The sequence below is a fragment of the Micromys minutus genome (genome assembly GCF_963924665.1).
Source record: "Micromys minutus genome assembly, chromosome: 9".
NCBI lineage: Eukaryota > Metazoa > Chordata > Mammalia > Rodentia > Muridae > Micromys > Micromys minutus.
In genome coordinates this window covers 26,663,110-26,677,452 of record NC_137978.1, presented here as the reverse complement: position 1 = coordinate 26,677,452, position 14,343 = coordinate 26,663,110, and the positions used below count along the sequence as shown (strand labels likewise).

Genomic DNA, 14,343 nt, shown 5'->3' with positions numbered 1-14,343 from the left:
CTAAAGTGATGGAGGCAGACACCTCATCCTGTTAGAATCTGCCTGGCACGGTGCTGAGCTCTGTGTCATTGGAAGTACTCAAGTGGAGGCTGAGACACTTGAAGGAGGAAAGACAGATGATCAGACGATGGGGGCCGGGCGTCACTGGTGAATAGCAAAGGTCTCTTCCTGCCCTTGTGGTCTAGGGTTTGATGATCTGATGAAGGGATCTCAGTGCCAGCTTCCATGCTGAGGAGGGGAGGCTCACTCAGGGTCCGGGACAAAAGTACTCATCTGACCAATCAGAGCAATGCTGAGCTCCGTCCCGGCACAGAGCCCTCGGCACACAGCTGCAGTACTTGAACACAGTTGGAGTGCAGCGCCACCACCCAGGGCCACAGGGCGGACACGCGGTCCCTGGGGAGACAAGGGCCAGTGGAAGAAGCAGCTGTTGATCCTGGGCTCTCCAGATCTGCAACACGCATGGCTCCTGCAGCCTTAAGCCATCTAGTGTGGGGTGCCTGGGCTTCCCTGCAGCAGAGAGAACTGCAGCTCCACGACTCATACATAGGCTGTGTGACCTGCTGGCCCATCTGCTCAGTTGTTGAGTAAAGGAAACCAGACGGTGCTTGGGGATCAGAGGATGTGGAGACGCTGCACCGCCCAGCTCGGCTTCCTGCTCCACTCTCGCTCCTACCTTAGCGATCCCTTGGATGCTCTGGGGGTGCCTCACTCTTCTGTCCCCTGTCCTGTATCCATGGCTCCCCATTCCTCTTTACACGCCAGCCCTGACTGTTGGCCCCCTGTTCTCTATGGCCTGCCCCGTGATGCCTTTTCTGGGTTGTCTCCAAGGTCCTAGTCCTTCCTCTTGGCACCAGCATGGTGTATTCCCAGGGATGGGTCTGCTCCTGACTCCCCCTTCCAGAATCTGGCACAGGCCACCTCAGCAGTGCTCAGAACGTGTTTGTTGATTTAACACCGGGCATAGAATGTGCGTGCATGGGCTGGAGAGATGGCTCAGCAGTTAAGAGCACTGGCTGCTCTTCCAGAGGTTCTGAGTTCAATTCCCAGCAACCACATGGTGGCTCACAACCGTCTGTAATGGGATCGGATGCCCTCTTTGGTGTGTCTGAAGACAATTACATTGTGCTCATATATATGAAATAAGTAAAAGTCTTAAAAACAAACAAAAAAGAATGGGTATGCATGTGTGCTCACACAAACATGTACACATATGAATTCATGGACGTGTATATGGGCACTTGTGTGGCCTCTTAAGGTCTACAGTGTCTTCCTTGATGGTCATGTTCTTCACCTTTGGTCTTTTGAGAGTCTTGTGCTGGCCTTCAACTACGGAGCCAAAGATGACCTTGAACTTTTGACCCTCCTGCCTCTACTCTCAGAGTGTGGGGGTTATAGAAATGTACCACCATAAGTCCTTTGTGCCGGGCTGAGAATCAACTCAGGGCTCGTGCACAGTAGGCAGGCATTCTCCCACCTGAGCTGCATCTTTAGCACCCTACCTTAAAAAAAAAAAAAGTTTTGTATTACATTTATTTACTGTGTGTGCGAGTGTGCACCTGATATGGTACACGTGTGACATGGGGAAGTTAGGAACCTGCGGTCGGATCTCTCTTTCTACCATGGAGATGGGTTTGGGTCCTCATGCTGTGCAGCGGTACTTCACTGACTGAGCATCTCTCAGTGCTGGGGAAAGAATGTAAGGTCTAAGGAGGTCGTTTACTCCACGGTCCCTTCCTGTAGTTGTCTGCTCCCTTCTGGTGCTTGGCATTGCCTACATGTGAACTGGGGCAGAGAGAGTCCTGCCCTGCCCTCCTCATAGGCTTGCTGGGAGGTGCCTAGGACAGAAGGCTCAGACCCAGAAAGGCTGTGCAGTCTCTTTGCTCAGTCACCCTCTGGGTCCTAACGTCCAGTCACTGCCCTGGAGATAAGCTCTCCATGGCAGAGCCTCTCATAGCAAGCACCTCTCTACCCAGAGAGAGGGATTGAAAATTTTCTTCCCGGGATGCAGGGACTTGTACGGAGGGGACCATAGAGATTCCTGCTCAACTCATGCCTTTGGCCACTGCCCACCTGTGCTCAGTTCCCATCTGTGCCCAGCCCCCAAGCTGTGCCCAACACCCCACCTGAGCCCAGCCCCCACCTGTGCCCAACCCCCCACTTGTGCCCAGCCCCCACCTGACCCCAGTCCCCCACCTGGGCCCAGACCCCACCTGGGCCCAGACCCCACCTGGGCCCAGACCCCACCTGAGCCCAGCCCTCACCTGTGCCCAACCCCCCACTTGTGCCCAGCCCCCACCTGAGCCCAGTCCCCCACCTGGGCCCAGACTCCACCTGGGCCCAGACCCCACCTGGGCTCAGCTCATCTGAGCAGTCCCCACAGTTGTTGGTGCCATCACATTTCTGGTCTGAGTAGATCCAGGAGTCTGGGTCTCCACAGGTGGTCAGGAGGAAGCTGGGAAGGCTCTGGGGCATGTCTCCTGTAGAGGGACAAATGAAGCAGGACAAAATTCACCTCTGACCACAGTACCTCAGTCACCTGCTGCTGGGTTACCTGTCCTACTGCTGGGTCTTCCCACTCATTCTGGAAAGGGCATAGGAGGTCTTCCCAGAAGGAGTTCGGTTCCAAAGAATGGAGTGTTCTTACACTGTGCAACCCTTGTGAGGTGACAAGGGGTCTCTGAGGGTGTCCCTTGTATGTCCCCACTCTCAGCATTGTGTGTGCATACTCAGTGCAGAAATCCCTCTTGTTACCTCTGCTAACCTGCCACCTTCAATCTAGGGTCAAGTTCCCTCCAGGAAGCTTCCGCTCATCAGAATATAGCAGGTAAAGCCGATTTCTTACACATGGGCCCCAGAATTCCAAAGTAGCGTCTCCATCAGGGAGTTGTGGACAGGGTGACTCAAAGTTACACAAACCCAGGCCAGCCTCAGGTAGTTAGCCCATCATCCTAGGAGCATGTAAGCAGAGGCCGGCAGACTCTCTTGGAATAGGAGCTGGAGTGTGGACCCCCTGACACTTTCTGTCGTTGTTGGGACAGGGTCTCGTTTAAGCAGGCGGGCCTGTAACTTGAAATGGACGACCTTGAACCCATGAGCATCTGCATCCATCATCCCAGGGCTGGGGTTGTAATGTGCACAGCGGCTCTTGAATTTGGGCTAAATGGTCCTCTAGAGTCTAGTTCTCAAGGCTCTGAGGCACAGCGCCCCTACCCCCGCCCCAGTTCATAGCTGTCTCCCTGCTTCGGCTCCCCCCCACTCATTCATGATTTTGTGTTTAGCCAGGCTCCTTTCCCCTAAGAGCAGGTGTCTAAGGCATGGGGCCAGATCTTCTGATCCATCCATTCACATGCTCATTTATTCAGAGTCTTTCTGGACACCCTAGTCCTAGGTGCTGAGACCCCAGAATCAAGCTAACCAGAACAGTCTACCACAGAGGCACTCATACCCGACAGGGATGACAGAAGTGACCCCAGTGTGACTAGGGACATGACAGGGAAGCAAGGGTCTGTAAGAGCCCAAAGCAGGACTGTTGACCTCCAGCAGGAGTCAGGGAAGGCTGCCATGAAGGGTGACATCCGAAGATCCCCCAGTGTGCAGCAGAAGGTCTGGGCTGAGGTACCATGTCACCATAGGTGTGAGGACATGGAGGTGGTACCTAAGGATGTCCCACAGAGCTGCAAGTAAAGTTAAGGCGGTTGTGAGGATGAAGGGGGCATGGGATTGAGGGCTACTCACGACACAAGCTCTCAGCCTCGTCCTCACCGTGAGGACAGGTGCGGACGCCATCACACACAGCATGGGCTGGGATGCAGTGCCTTCGATCATGGCACAAGAACCCCGTCCTGTTGGCCGGTGTCACACAGGAGTGAGTCTCTGTAGGGGCAAGAGAGGCCCGAGAGTGAAGGTGGAGCTCATACAGGAAGCCTTGGGGTGGGCAAGGTGGGCACTGGTGCCCCTTTGAGCTTCTGGAGGGCCTCGGGCAGCAGAGAGGCTCTGAACTCCGTCCGAGGCATGTGTGAGGTTGAAGCTGCCACTCTGTCAGTGCCATTGTGACCTGGCCTCCTCCAGCCTAAGATGCTTTGTCCTCAACACAGAGGTCATAGCCTAGCCCCAGAGGTATGTGGGATGTCGGGAATCTGGTTGTTGTAGACACGGCTCACAGGCTGTGCAGGGTGGTTTGGTCACACAGGAAGCACTATGTAAAACCTACAGCCTTAATGAAGGATCTCCTGGGACAGGTTAATCTGTTGGAAACTGTTTATCTGGCTGTCTGGGGACGGCATGTCACAATTCCTTCCATCTGGGTCCACCTTAACCGCCAGTAAACTTCCATATTTGTATTGTTCCTCCAAGTACTCGTAAGAAGTGTTACCCTTAAACTCTACCTGAGGAAGAGGGATGCTCACCCTTAAAGGTGACCCCAAGATTTAAAGAAGAAACTGGTGTAAGGAGATGGAGGTCGTAGGCTGTGCCTGTGGGCACATGTGCAAGTGTATTTGAGCCAGGAGGAGTCCTGTCTCCGGTCCCAGAGCTACCTCATAAGAGGCATCCTTAGGGATACACATTGCCACAGATGCACACAGGAAAATGAACACATTCACATGCACTCACACGAACAACCTGCACCTTTGTGCACATGCTTATAGCACACACAGACCCCCATACATGCACTAACACACATATACACAGACACACTGACATGTACATTAACATATATGCAGGCAGGAACCTGCACACATACAGGCATTCACACACACACGTGAACACAAGCAAACAGGCACCTGCATGCACATGGGCAGTCACACACACATGCACTCACACACATGTGCACAGGCAGACACCTGCATGCACACAGGCACTTGCACACATGCGCAAACACAGGCCCATGGCTGCAGCTCCCCATTGTGCACTTTCAGGTAGAATGCTATGATTTCACCTGTCCTCTTCCTCGTCCCTTACAGCAGCCCTGCCTGGCATGGAGCCTTCTCTCAGAAAGCTAGTTCTTTGAAGAAGGATGGCACAACCCCCTCCCTAGGCCCCTGGAATATGACCTCCCTCCCGAGGGCAGCTCTTGAGGCCCTGGGCACTGATACCACTTGCTCACATCCACTGTCTTCTCGAAATCTCTCCTTATGCTTCCTCCCACCATAGGAACTCCGCACACGCTGGTCCTTATGCTGGATGCTACCCCTTACGCTCTCTGCTGACCAATCCCGCTTTCCCTTCTCACTTCCTGTCTATTCCACGTCCCTGTGCTTCTCACCCTAATTCCCACCGCACTGACTGAAGAGCCCTGGCTCCAGAGTCCCGACCCCACATTAGGCCTGAGCGTTTATTCGATCAAGCTCAAAGAGTTTTCTAAACTGCTCCCCGACGGTGGGGCTGCATTGGGCAGCTCAGCACCTTGGTCAGACTGCAGGGAAATTCTGGACCCAGCCTGTTGGGTGGTTGGGAGGACTCCCCAGGGTGGTTGGGCCAGAAGAATAAGAAATGCAGTGTCTGTGTGGGCTGAGAGGAAGCTCCTAGCCAAGCTCAGGGGTCAGAGAGAATTTCTTAGAGGAATTCACATCAAAACCAGGATCTCTCAATAGACACACTGGGGCTAGAGAGATGGTTCAGTCAGTGGTCAAGAGCATTTGTTGCTCTTCCAGAGGACCTGGGTTCAGTTTCCAACACCTATATGGACGCTCATAACCATCTGTAAGTACAGTTCCAAGGGGTTTTGACATTATCTTCTGCCATCCCTGGGCACCAAGCTCATGTGGTATATACAGATATATGCAGAAAAAAATGCCCATACACATAAAAATAAAATTTAAAGATTAAAAGAAAAAGATTAAAGTAGCACATGTCAAGGATATGTATGCAAATAGCCTCTCTGACTTGTAACCATACAAGGACAGGGACTTCTGTTTGCACCTCGGGGAACCACTGAAGTCATTCAGGGAGAAGCCAGGCAGGGCTGGGGCTATCTCCCTTGAGCCCCCACGCCCCCCTCCTTCCTGCCCTCTGACCTGGTGTGCGGGGTGGATGTCCGAGGATGGTGACCACAGCGAGCAAGGCGGCAAGCAAGGCCAACAGAAGCAGCAGGAAGACGGAGAGGCAGGCCCCACGGCGTGAGCAGCAGAGGGAGCCACAGCCTGTGGAGGGAAAGACAATGAAGAGGTGCTGGGATTCCCCCAAGATCCCACCCTACCCTGGCCCTGCAGGTAGCCCTCCCTAGTCAGGGAGTACTAGGGGTCGAGGAAGCACTCCTAAGCCTTCCCTGACACGCTCTGGTCCTGCCTGTCCTCCATCATGACCAAATGCCATCAGGGGCTAGCCTCTGCTCTATAGAGGCTCTCTCCTTCCTAGCTTATCCTCACGACCAGGGCCATAGGACAGTGGACATCTGTGTACCCAGAGTGGCCTTGGCGGGGTGGGGAGGATTAACTTGGTTGAATTCATTGAAGTGGGCAGTACCATTCCCTACGTGGGATGCTGGGTTGAGCAAGTGGAGAGAGCTGAGCAGCAAGCAGTTGACTGCATTCATCCCTCTCTGCTTCCCTTTGCGGGTATGATGTGACCAGCAGCTTCCAGCTCCCTGCGTTCCCTGACACGATGGGCTGTACCTTGCCTTTTATTTCTGTAGACGACAAACTGAGGTTCAAAGAAGCAAATGTCCTGGTCACCCCTGTTCTGGGCCGAGGCACAATACCTGTTTGATGCCAAAATCCAGACCCTTTGCTCAATTCCAGCCTATCGTCTGTTTTAGTGCTCTCCGGAACCATGGATTCCTAGCTGGGCCACACAGTGAAATATTTGCTCTTCTGTGTCTCAGTCTCCTTGAGTGCTAAGCCTACACCATGAGAGTTACTGTAGCTTGCTGGGGGCTGGTTTGTTGAATGATTATTCTAAAACAGCAGGTGTTAAGTGTGAGCTAAGTATTTGCTGAGCATCTACCAAGTGCCAGGTTCTCTCTAGGCATTGTGGAGACAGCAGTAACAGGAGTAGCTGGCAGATGTCCCCTACTCTAGAATTGTGCTTGGCTCCCCTAATTATTTTTGTTTCTTTTGTTTTTCAAGACAGAGTCTTACTGTGTAGCTCTGGCTATCCTGACTCACTATGTTCAGCCTGGCCTTGAACTCATAGAAATCTGCCTGCCTTCACCTCCCAAGTGTTAGGATTAAGGGTGTGTGCCACTATGCCTGGCTTACTTCCCCTAATTCTTACTTGCTTGCAAACTGGAGCAAAGCAGCCTTATTAAGGGGGGGGCTTATGGGCACCTTGCTCTGTAGGAGGTAAGAAAGCAGCTCCCCTCCACCTCAGAGAGTTCTCAGCCTCACTTGGAAACACTGTCAAATAGAAAGGAGGGTAGTAAAGTCACCTGTGTCAGACCACAGAGGGGCAGAGGCAGGTTTGATTCATCTTAGGTTCTGAGGCTTTCACTGGTGCTGTGTGTGCGGGTGCATGGATGTATGCATGTGCGTGTGCAAGCACACAAACTAGATTTACAGAAGACAAGGGGAGGATCCTGATTTGGGTCATTTAGTTCAGGCCACCCAAGTGTCCAGTCACCTGTCAGCAAGAACTGCACCTGCAGTGTCAAATGGGAGGTGACTGGTAGGTGTGGACAGGACTCTGAGGAGCTCCGGGTGATATGGGACCTTGGGAAGACCAGCTGATTTATAAGGTGGGGCAGAGCAGAGGCCTCAAAGAGCAGGCCTTCCAGGGAGAGGGTATGGGAAGAGAGGCATGATGGGTAGCTGGTGATATGAAGGCGTGTGGGTGTAGGTTAGAAAAGACAACAACCTACAGGAAGCACACGTCAAAAACCTGGACTCCCAGAACCCTGGGTGGCGGTTCCTTTGTGGTCAGCAACACAGAGTCAACTTGGTCGCCAGGGAGATTGTGTTGATCCTGGGCAGTAGAGTCAGCTGAGTGGTTGCTTTTCAAATATTTGTGCAGAATATGTTGTGTGCAAGATGGGGTTGTAGGCAAGACTGGAGACTCAGGCAGAGAGCTCTTGCCCTGGTGGAGATGCCCACTTTAAAGACAGAAACTTCAGAAACTGCCTACCCAGGGCAAAGGAAGAAAACCCACACCTATGGTCAGCCACACTGAACTTGGAAATAGCCACCAGCATGGAGTATGACCCTGAAGCTTAGCAACCAGGGGCCTCCTTTCTGATGCCATGTTACCATGACCTGATTACCCAACCTGTCTTAGCTTCAGCTGCTTCTAGTGCCCCCTACCCACCCAAGACCCGCAGCTCCAGGGATCTGAGGCAGACCTTTCCAGCCATTCTTTGTATCTAATTGTTTCCTCCTCAATCAACTGTGGGTCAAGATGGACCCAGGGAGACACAAAGGTCCTGGCTGCACAGGAGTTAGAAAAACAGTAATAAGTACAGGTGTGTGGTCCTGACCTACTCTATCTTATGATCAACAGGAGCATCTAGATTAGGCATGGGGTCCAGAGGTTGATTGGGTGGTCCTTGGTGTTACAGGTTCAGTGTGGTGGCCCAGCAGGCAAAAGGCAGGTGGTAGGCACTCAGAAAATGCTGGTAGCTAGAGAGAATGAACAGTTCTATCCAGCTGGTGGCTGTCAGTCTGGCTGGCCAGGAAGCTGGGGGCAGACATCACTGCCCACACTGAGGTAAAAGCTGCAGTAGCCTTGGACTCTCTATGCCCAGGGAGGGACCCCACCTCTGTCCTTACCTTCACCTCCAGAGCAGGCTTTCCTTCCAGTGGTCGTGTTGCTCTCGGCATCTGCCTGCCCAAGAGAACAGAAGCAGGCTGGGCAAACTTCTGGTCTCTCACAGCCCCAGCTCATCCTGTAGGATGGCTTCTGCCCAGTACCCACTACTCCTTTGTCCTCCAAATTCTCCAGGGCAGGTCCTCCTGGTGACAATGCCCTAGTACCCTAGGTGTTCAGTGCTGCCACTCAGCACTCCAGGCTCTCACTTGGAGGGAGTCCCCAGGGCAGATGAACGTGGCCATAGGTCCTCAGGTCCCCTTCCCCAGAGCTCTTTCCATCTCAAGGACGGACCCCCCAGGTCAAGAGTCAGTTCAGGCACAGGCAGCTTTTACCTGGGGGAAGGTTTTGTTCATGGCTCCAACACTCATCTCCAGGAACTGGGGTGGAATAAAGAGAGCCCAGTGTAGCGTCCTTTGATTATCACCAAGGGCAGCCTGGGGGAGGGATGGACAGCAACAGGCTTTGCCAGGGCTGTGCCCTCCCCTGTGGCACTCTCCTCCCAGGCTGCCTCTCCCATGGAGGAAGGACCGGTGTACCTGCTCCTACCAAGTCTTTCCCTAGGCTGCAGTTGGATGGTGACACGTCCCATTCCACAGATGACAAGCTGTTTGTGCCTCAAGTCACACTATACACGGGATAGATGGAACCAGGGCTTTAGCACATTTTTCCTCCTCTGCATCAACAGACTGCAGGAAGGCAAGTCCCCCCCACGCCCATCAACCCTGTGCCCTGGGCTGAAGGAAGCCATGGGCAGAAGTGTCATGAGTCTTGGTTCAGTGGCAGGAAGAGAAAGTTCCTTTTCTCACTGATGAATGTTCATTAAGTAGGTGATAGAGATCAGAAGAATATGGAATTCTGAGGGCCGACAGGATGGCTCAGTGGATAAAGGTGCTTGCCTGAGGACCTTAGTTCCAGTCCCAGGATAAATGTGCAGGTGCAAGGAGAGTGCCTACTTCACAAAGTTGTCCTGACTCTATACACATATGTGTGCACCCTACCCCACATACATACATGAATAAATAAAAGAGAGGAATAGACATTTGAATTGTTAAAAGCATGGAGATATGTAGTTTTAACTTTTTTGATATGGTATTTGGGTGGGAGCTAGCTGCTTTCCAGAATCTCTTCTATTCCAGCATGGAACAGATTCCTTAGCAATCTGGTCTATGAAGGAGACAGAGGCCCTGGAAGCAGATGGGGATGCTCCGAGAACTTCCCCGCCAAGGGTATTATCCATCTCCAGGTGTCTAGGAGTTCCCATCAGGGATTCCTCGGCTGGTCCATTTCTCTTGTGATGGGAAATAAATGCCAAACCATGGACTATAGGTAGCCAGTGGACTGGGCAAACTAAACCTTGGTTCTCACAGGGGCCTGGTTAATGGCTTGGGAAAGACCCTTCCTTTCACAGGCATGAAGATGCAGGGGTGCTCCAGTGTAGTTTCTCATAGTTGGGCCCTCTGACAAGAACAGAGGACAGTGGGTCTCAGTGGGAAGGATCCTGGACATGCTGGTGTGGAATGAGGGAGCTGGGGTGAAGGAGAAGGCTCTGTTCACTGACATGGGGTAGCACCTGGATTCTGTGAGGCATTTGGGGACACTGGTGAAGATTCATCTCGAAGGCACTCACCTGAGGGACCATAACACTTATCCCATCCTACCAGCCATTGGATGAAGCTGCTGGTAATTCTCTTATCCCGAGCTTCACTGGCCTGTGGTTGGCAAAGGGAGGCCAATGGCAGTTGCAAGCCAGGCTGATAAGCCATGAAAGGGAAAAAGGCCGAAGGGGATGAAAATAAATGAAAGATGCTACCTAGATTTTTTCTTTTGTGCCAACTATAGTAGAGACTATGAGAAACATGATTTTAGAAGGATGTTGAGGTCAGGGTCTATGATTGATTAGTAATGCCTACCATGGATGTCACAATGGAGAGTAGAGTACATTCCTGGACCAACACTTGCCCTTCAGTCTCTGACTTCCATGGACTCTTGATTCTTTAGTGTGTGTGTGTGTGTGTGTGTGTGTGTGTATGTGTGTGTGTGTGTATGTGTGTATGTGTGTGTGTATGTGTGTGTATGTGTGTGTGTGTATGTGTGTGTGTATGTGTGTGTGTATGTGTGTGTGCTGTGTGTGTGTATGTGTGTGTGTGTGTGCTATGTGTGTGTATGTGTGTGTGTGTATGTGTGTGTGTATGTGTGTGTGTGTGTATGTGTGTGTGTGTATGTGTGTGGTGTGTTTATGTGTACGTACATATCACTTTTATTCTTGTTTTTATTGTTCAGGATGGTTTCTAATTCATGGCAATTCTCCTGCCTCTGTCTCCCAAGTACTTTGATGACAGACATGAACTATCACACTAGCTTTGGTGTTCCTTTATAGGAATACTCCTCCTCATCCTGTTCGCTGCCTCTGCCTTTGGACTCCTTCTTCAGTGCAAGTAGAGCAAGAAGAATCACATCTCTCCAGGACTCTGCTGTGACCAGGAACCCTTGAAGGAGGAGCATCAGGGGTCCTACACATCATTTTAGTGCACATACTTGATCTCTTGCCCCTAGAGTACTACCACAGGCAGCCGCGATGTCTCGGGCACTGTCAAGCTGCTCTTCAAAGTGATGTGTGAACAGTAAGAGACCTTTTCCTCAGCCCGTGAAACCCCCAGGTCTTCCAACATCTGCCAGGCTGACTCAGGTGACAAGGTAATGGTTTGATTTATGTTTCTGGCTATTCTTCCCACTGTTCCAAAGGTCCCATTTTCTGAGTATGTTCCCCCCCCCATCTGCTGTGAGGCATACTTTCTGTAAGTTAACCCACCTTGTCTTCCCCATCATATGAGACAGGTCATCCCATCTCCAGTCTTCAAATGAGGGAACAGGTCTAGAGGCATTTTACTACTTGCTCAAGGCTCTCATCAGAGGGACAGAGCTAGGGTTGCAACCCAGCTGGCTGAAACACCCTTCTATTCCTTCCCACAGGCAGGCCTCATTTCAGACCACAAGCCAGAGTCTGATGGTCCCTCCCTCCACTGTAGGTCTTTTTAAGGATTTTTGTCTCTAGTGGACTGCTTGTAGGTTGATCAATTTTCAATAAGTGCATTTTTTTTTCTTATAGACTTTCTATTCTGTAGGAACATGTATTTTTCTGGGGCTCCACCACACATAGTCTCAGCATCACTTGACAATGGCAAAATCACTCAGGATATAAAAGGCAAGCTTTGCCCACAGCTGGGGCCCAGAGGCAGGGAAGTGAAGTCTTTCTTCCTTTCTAGGTCCTTTCTTCCTATAGGCGAGGTGTAGGCTGTTGGGATGGGCTGGCTGCCCGCCGGGAAATGGGACTCAAGCAGGTTGAGTCCAGAAGGGCCAGCAGGAATGACAGTCCTGGCTTTCCCCAGGGCAAGCAGGATATCTGTTACCTTGACCCAAGGAGCAGCTCATCTGCGGCCAGGGAAACTACAAGAGCTGAACATTCTACAATGTTCACCGGCATTGTAGAAATACTTGCTCAAGACTCCACATTGTTGCTGTTGGCTCCGGGGAGATCAAGAGGTTGCCATGGACGTCCGTGCTGCTGCAGAGGTAGTAGGAGCCAGGATAGTGTTAGCAGGTCGATGATCTTGGAGTTCTATGATGTGATACTGGTTTTGCAGCTGCTTTGGCTGTGGGTTTTCTCCACCTCTCCTCTCCCTCCTTTTAATGACTATTTATTTGTGTGTGTGTGTGTGTGTGTGTGTGTGTGTGCATCTCTCCAGCCCCTTTATTCCTTTAAAAAACATTATTTATTTGCATGTGTGTGTGTTTTGTCTGCATGTATGTTTGTCTGTGTACCATGTATATGCCTGGTGCCTGCAAAGGCCAGAAAAGGATTTCTCTTTGTGGAGTTGTAGGACTCACTTTGATGGTGTTCTACCTGCTTCCGCTCCCTAACCATAGATTAACAGATATGAACCGACAACCCTGATCTGAGCAGCCTGTTGTATGGGTTGTAACCTTCTGCTGGTTTATGCTTGGTCACCTACTTGAGGAATTCTGCAGGTTCCTTCTACCTTCCTGAGTATCACACCTCCCTGCTGGTTTTACCTTTCCTTACATTCTTTAGCTTCTGGCCACACCTTAGTTTGCTGAAGTCAGGAGAGGTCCACTGGACATAGGACTCCCGCCTTGAGTGGGACAGCCCTGGTTTTCCTTCTAACAAGTTACTAAGGAGACGGCAACAATCTGAGCTTCAGTTGTCTCATCAGAATGGGGTAAGGACATACAAGTTGTGGGCAGGCTGGAGTAACTCTGCCCTCTGTGGTTTGAGCTCCTTGGTCTGTCTCCAGTCAGAGACAACAAACAAAACCTACTGTGAATTGTCTAATTAGATACTTGCTTCATTCAGATACTGCAAACTTTATTAGAGTCTATACAGCTGAACATTATGAACTTAAGAGGCGTGGTGCCCCCGGGAAAGTGACATGGTGCCCTTTAGAAAGCATCACCACCGAGAGCTTTTGTTGAAATCGTTCTTTTCCAATCATTCCCTGACTCCTTTCTGCTAACACTGAAGAGAGTTTCAGATGCAAAAAGTACACACAGAAACAGTAAGTGGGGCCGATCCGATAACCTGAACTGAGCAAGCAAACTAAAACAATTTACTCCTAACACGTCAAACTCAGACCACCCCTCGACCAGGGGTTAGTTGAACTTGGGGAAAAAGCAAATTCAAGTATTCACTAGATCTGAACTCGAGTATGGCAGGCCTGTGACATCATCACCAGTAGAGCCCACATTTCGGTAGATGTTAATTAATAGTAATAAAAAATACTCTGAGATCATAGAAGTGTCACAACTACCCTTCAATGTTATTTTTTGTGAATAGATGTATATACATTATTACATCAGTTCTGGAAACATTTTGATTAGCATTAAATTAGTTTCCTTGTAATCCTTCATATTTAGTGTTAGGCATATGAAAACATTATTCTGAAAGGGAGTCCACAAGACTCCATTAGATCTTTTCAAAAAGATCTGTGGCACAGGAGAAGGTTGAGAAACCCTGTTAGGGGTCTGGGGAGATAGCTCAGTATGTAATCTGCATGAGGACCTGGGTTTGGATCCCCAGCACCTAAATAAAAAGTAGGGTGTGGTGCCACAGGCCTGTAATTCCAGAGGTGGGGAAGCAAAGAGGGAGGACTTCAGGGGCTTGGCCAGCCAGTTTAGCCAAATTGTGGTGCTCCAGGCTCAGTGAGAGACCCAGTCTTAAAATTAAGGTGGACAGCAACAGGAGACTGATGTTGACCTCTGACCTCCATACTTTGATACAGTGGGGGTACACACATACACTCCCCAACAGACCATCCCTGTTCTAAACAAGTCAGTCACTAACAGTGCAGGATGGGCACTTAGCAGTGAAACATAAAAATAGATTTCATAATTAGAAATTTCAATGGGCTGGAGAGATGGCTCAGTGGTTAAGAACACTGTCTGTTCTTCTAAGGGTCCTGAGTTCAATTCCCAGCAACTACATGGTGGCTCACAACCATCTGTAATGGGATCTGATGTCCTCTTCTGGTGTGTCTGAAGACAGCTACAGTGCACTTATATATAAGAATTTCAAGTAAGGTAGGG

General features: G+C 50.7%; 1 protein-coding gene across 1 annotated transcript; it reads right to left on the bottom strand.

Moving 5' to 3' along the window:
* Positions 1 to 247: 247 nt before the first annotated feature.
* On the bottom strand, positions 248 to 8,817 carry LDLRAD1 (low density lipoprotein receptor class A domain containing 1; the record flags this gene model as incomplete). The annotated part of the gene is made up of 5 exons (XM_080921984.1): positions 248 to 396; positions 2,352 to 2,480; positions 3,739 to 3,876; positions 6,018 to 6,143; positions 8,703 to 8,817. 5 exons carry the CDS (start codon positions 8,815 to 8,817, stop codon positions 248 to 250), a joined length of 657 nt encoding a protein of 218 aa, XP_080778110.1.
* Between the last annotated feature and the right edge of the window lie 5,526 nt (positions 8,818 to 14,343).